This window comes from Vitis riparia, chromosome 18 (genome assembly GCF_004353265.1).
Source record: "Vitis riparia cultivar Riparia Gloire de Montpellier isolate 1030 chromosome 18, EGFV_Vit.rip_1.0, whole genome shotgun sequence".
Taxonomy (NCBI): Eukaryota; Viridiplantae; Streptophyta; class Magnoliopsida; order Vitales; family Vitaceae; genus Vitis; species Vitis riparia.
In genome coordinates, this window is record NC_048448.1 from 26,441,590 (window position 1) to 26,445,292 (window position 3,703).

At 40.3% G+C, this 3,703-nt stretch overlaps 1 protein-coding gene across 1 annotated transcript; it reads left to right on the forward strand.

Moving 5' to 3' along the window:
* The first annotated feature begins 988 nt into the window (after nt 1–988).
* Nucleotides 989–1,901, forward strand: LOC117905584 (T-complex protein 1 subunit gamma-like). The gene is made up of 2 exons (XM_034818479.1): nt 989–1,027; nt 1,572–1,901. Exons 1-2 carry the CDS (start codon nt 989–991, stop codon nt 1,899–1,901), a joined length of 369 nt encoding a protein of 122 aa, XP_034674370.1.
* Nucleotides 1,902–3,703: the final 1,802 nt, after the last annotated feature.

The window sequence follows — 3,703 nt, forward strand, 5'->3', positions numbered from 1 at the left end:
GAAAACCTTCATCTGCAGACCAAAAAAAACATATATAAAAATTAAAATTTAATTAAAAATTATTAAATTATAATTTATTTTGAAATTAAAAAATATATTTTTATAATAAATTATTTATATTTAAACTTAAGAATCTAGTATTACTTCAACAATCATAAATTGATAAATAGAAGATATTATAAATAAATATTTTTATTTATTAATAAATTAATAATCTTAAAATAATAAATTTATATAATATATAAAATTGTACAATTTAAGATATTTAATTTTTTATTTTTTAGAATATTAATTTATTTGTATTATGACAAATTTATCTTTATCGAAATAATAGTATTGTAGACCCCCATTCAGGGTTTGCTTTGCTGCAGCCAAGTTTGACAGGTGTCGCCACCTTAGGTGGCCATGTGTCACTCCGAGACGGGCTGTGGTGGAATCAAAGTAGTGGTTTTGAGAACCACTAGGGGAGGGACACTTGGAAGAATGTTCTAGAAGGAGGAGCGTTTTTGTTAGGACGTTGCCAGTTGCATGTGGAGGTGAGTGGAGGCTGGCAGCTGCAGAGTAGTGCTTTTTGGGGGTGGTTTTCTGCAGAGGTGGTTAGAGGGGCAAATCGGGTAGAGAAATGAGAGATTTTTGGAGGTATCGATGGTTTTAGAAAGGTGGCAGAAATCTTTGGAGGGAGGGACCTTTTGTTGGGTTGCTTTAGGAAGAAAAAGGCAGACGAGGGAGGGAAGGAAAAGCTAAGAAAAACAAGGGTGATTTTGGAGAAAAGAGAGGCGGCAAGGAGCTTTTGGGAGGAGGAGCTTTTTGTTTGGCTAGGAGGAGGTATTCGTTTTTTTGGAGGGAGGCTACCAGAGAGAGCTAGAGACGAGGGGGGGAGCTTTTGTTTAGTTTTTTTTTTTTTTGGGAGTTTGGGACAGCAAGTTGGTATTGGGAGAGAGAGAGAGAGAGCTTTTGATAATAGAAGGGAAGGTTTCCATGGAGGACTATGGGAGATTTTGAGGAGCTTTTTGGAAGTTGCTTGAGCGTGAAGGGGGGACTACTGAAAAGATTTTGGAGAGAGCTCTCAGGCTAGAGACAAGTTCAGAGACGGAGGAATTTTCTGGGGTCATTCTCTTTCCTTTTTGCTGGTGAAGAAGCTTTTCAGGTATAGACTCTGTTCATCCTCTTCTCCATCTTGTCTTTGAATATCATTGAGCTTCTGTCTGGGTGTTCAAAGGTGAGCATTAGAGATCTTGTTGTATTCTTATGGAATCTGAGTTTCATTTGCCTCTATGTTATGCTTGATTTCTGGTTTGGTTTTCAACCTATTTTACACTTGATATTTTGAACTACCCTCTGCTGTTCTTGTTGTTTGTGGGTTACTTTTGATGCCTGAAGCATACTTGCGCATTTCTTCAGTTCTGGAAAATTTTGAGGGTATATTCCTCACAAACTTTGATTTTGGAGTTTATACCCGTGTCTTTTTTTCTGATCCCACCTAAGCTCTTTCTCCTTGATATTTTACTGAATGGGATAGATTTAAGAGGCTACATGCATGCTCTGTTTTCTCCTCATCTTTCCTGTTTCAGTATTTCTTTTTGAGATGTTGGATATTGCATTCGGACTGGCAATCTGGGTTGGGGTGCTTTGAGAAAATCCAGGCACCAGTGCTAGTTCTCAAGAATTCTCTGAAACGCGAGACTGGAAGTAAAATGCAGCATGCTAATATCCAAGCCTCAAGGGTTGTTGCTGCCATAATATGTACTACCTTGGGTCCGCAATCTCTGTTGAAGATGTTACTTGATGCTGGTGAAGGATTTGCAGTGACTAATGATGGAAATGTTATTCTCCAAGAATTAGATCTTGCACACCCTACAGCAAAATCAATGGTTGAGCTAAACCGCACACAAGATGAGTAAGCAGGAGGTTGGACAAACATCTGTCATTGTTCTTGCTGGTGAGATGCTCCATGTCGCTGAAGTTTTCATTGATAAGAGTTGTCAACCCACGAATCATTCTTTTTGATGGTTCCCTTGAGTACAAGAAGGGCGAGAACCAAACAAATGCTGAATGGGTTAAAGAAGAAGACTGGGAAGTCTGCCTTAATTGTCCCTGAGCCAGAGAAACAGATGTGACATGAAAAGCCTCATAGTTCATTGGATCTTTGTTGTGAGATCAACTATTTCGAGTTGGCTTTGGAGTCGTTGCAGAGAAACTAAGTTTTGCTGAAAGCTCTCCTGTAACTTAGAGAAGCTTGAGATATTATTTGGTTTGGATGGCTGATCAATGAATTCTTCATACCTTGGAAAAATCCCCAGATTGGTTGTTCTCACCATGCCTGTTGTGCAGAAACTATATAATGCATGTGAAGAATCCTTCTCAGTTGATGGTCCCTTATCAGATGAAGCTTTTGGAAAAGCTCGTTCTATTCTAGATGATATGAAGCTTTCTAATGTGGGTCTCGAACAGGAGGCACAGCTGGCATGGGGATGGAAAGGTTCCATGCATGGTGCCAATAAAAAAAAAGTGCGTAATGGCAGTCATCAGTACCCACCTCCAATCAAATATCTGCACTTATATGAATGTGACAGATTCTCTATAGGAATGTTCCACCATACCACATTTTCTCTCTCTTCATTTCAATAACCCATCACCTATATCTTTTTCCATCATTCATACCCATTCCCTAAACCCACCAACTACACCCATACATATAATCCTACATTCACCATACTCCCCATGCCCATTTCTATACCACGTCACATACCCACCACCCTCTTTCTCTCTCTTTCTTCACCATTTTTACACTAGTGTTCATCCCTAGCTGCATGTACCCACGGCCAATCCATGTTACATGAACTCAGGGCCATCAAACCCATTGTTTTCATACCCATATTACCCACATTTCTTACCTTCTCTCTCTCTACCCGTGACTACACCTCATCCATGAGATCACGTGCCTTTCATATTCACCATTCACCCCTCGTTCCCTGCATTGCCCATTTGTTGCCCATTTTGTCACATGCATGAAGTCCCATAATCTTATCAAATAGCAGATGAAGCCACAAACACTATGAAATCAACAGCTAAGAGCAAGCCTTCAAGGGGATAAATCAGACTTTCCTCTGCATGGTTCGGTTGACAATGGCTAGAAAATATGCTGGAATGAAGACTTTCATTCCAAGGTATTAGAGGCAGCCAAACACCTTCATTTGAAGGAACATACGATCCGTGACAGTTCTGGGAGTGTTCTCAAATTAGCTGCACTAGTGGAATGCAAAGGCATTGTTGGTAGTGATGACAGGCGCTATCTTTTGGACTTCATGAGAGTAACGCCTCGTGATGCAAACTCTACTGGACCTGGGTCCCCATTTTTGTATTCTAAGACCAGAATTGATCACTGCCTTCTACCAGGCTGAAGTGGCGGAAAGATTAAAAAAAAAAAGAAAGACTAAATCTGGGGGTGAGGTTCATGTAGCCTCTGAGTCACCAAAAGCTTCTAGTGATGATGAAAAAGTGAGAACCAAGGCAAACGATGTTGTAGCTTCTAGTTCTCAGGATTTGATAATTGAAGGGAAGATTGAGGCTGCCCCAGATTCTGCTTCTGCACATGCTGAAAGCATCGAATCGGACTGGCAGCTGGTGAAGGGCTTACTGCTTAAGTTTCAACATGCGGACTGTTCTATATTACCTATCCGAGTGTCTAAGAGACGGTAAGATC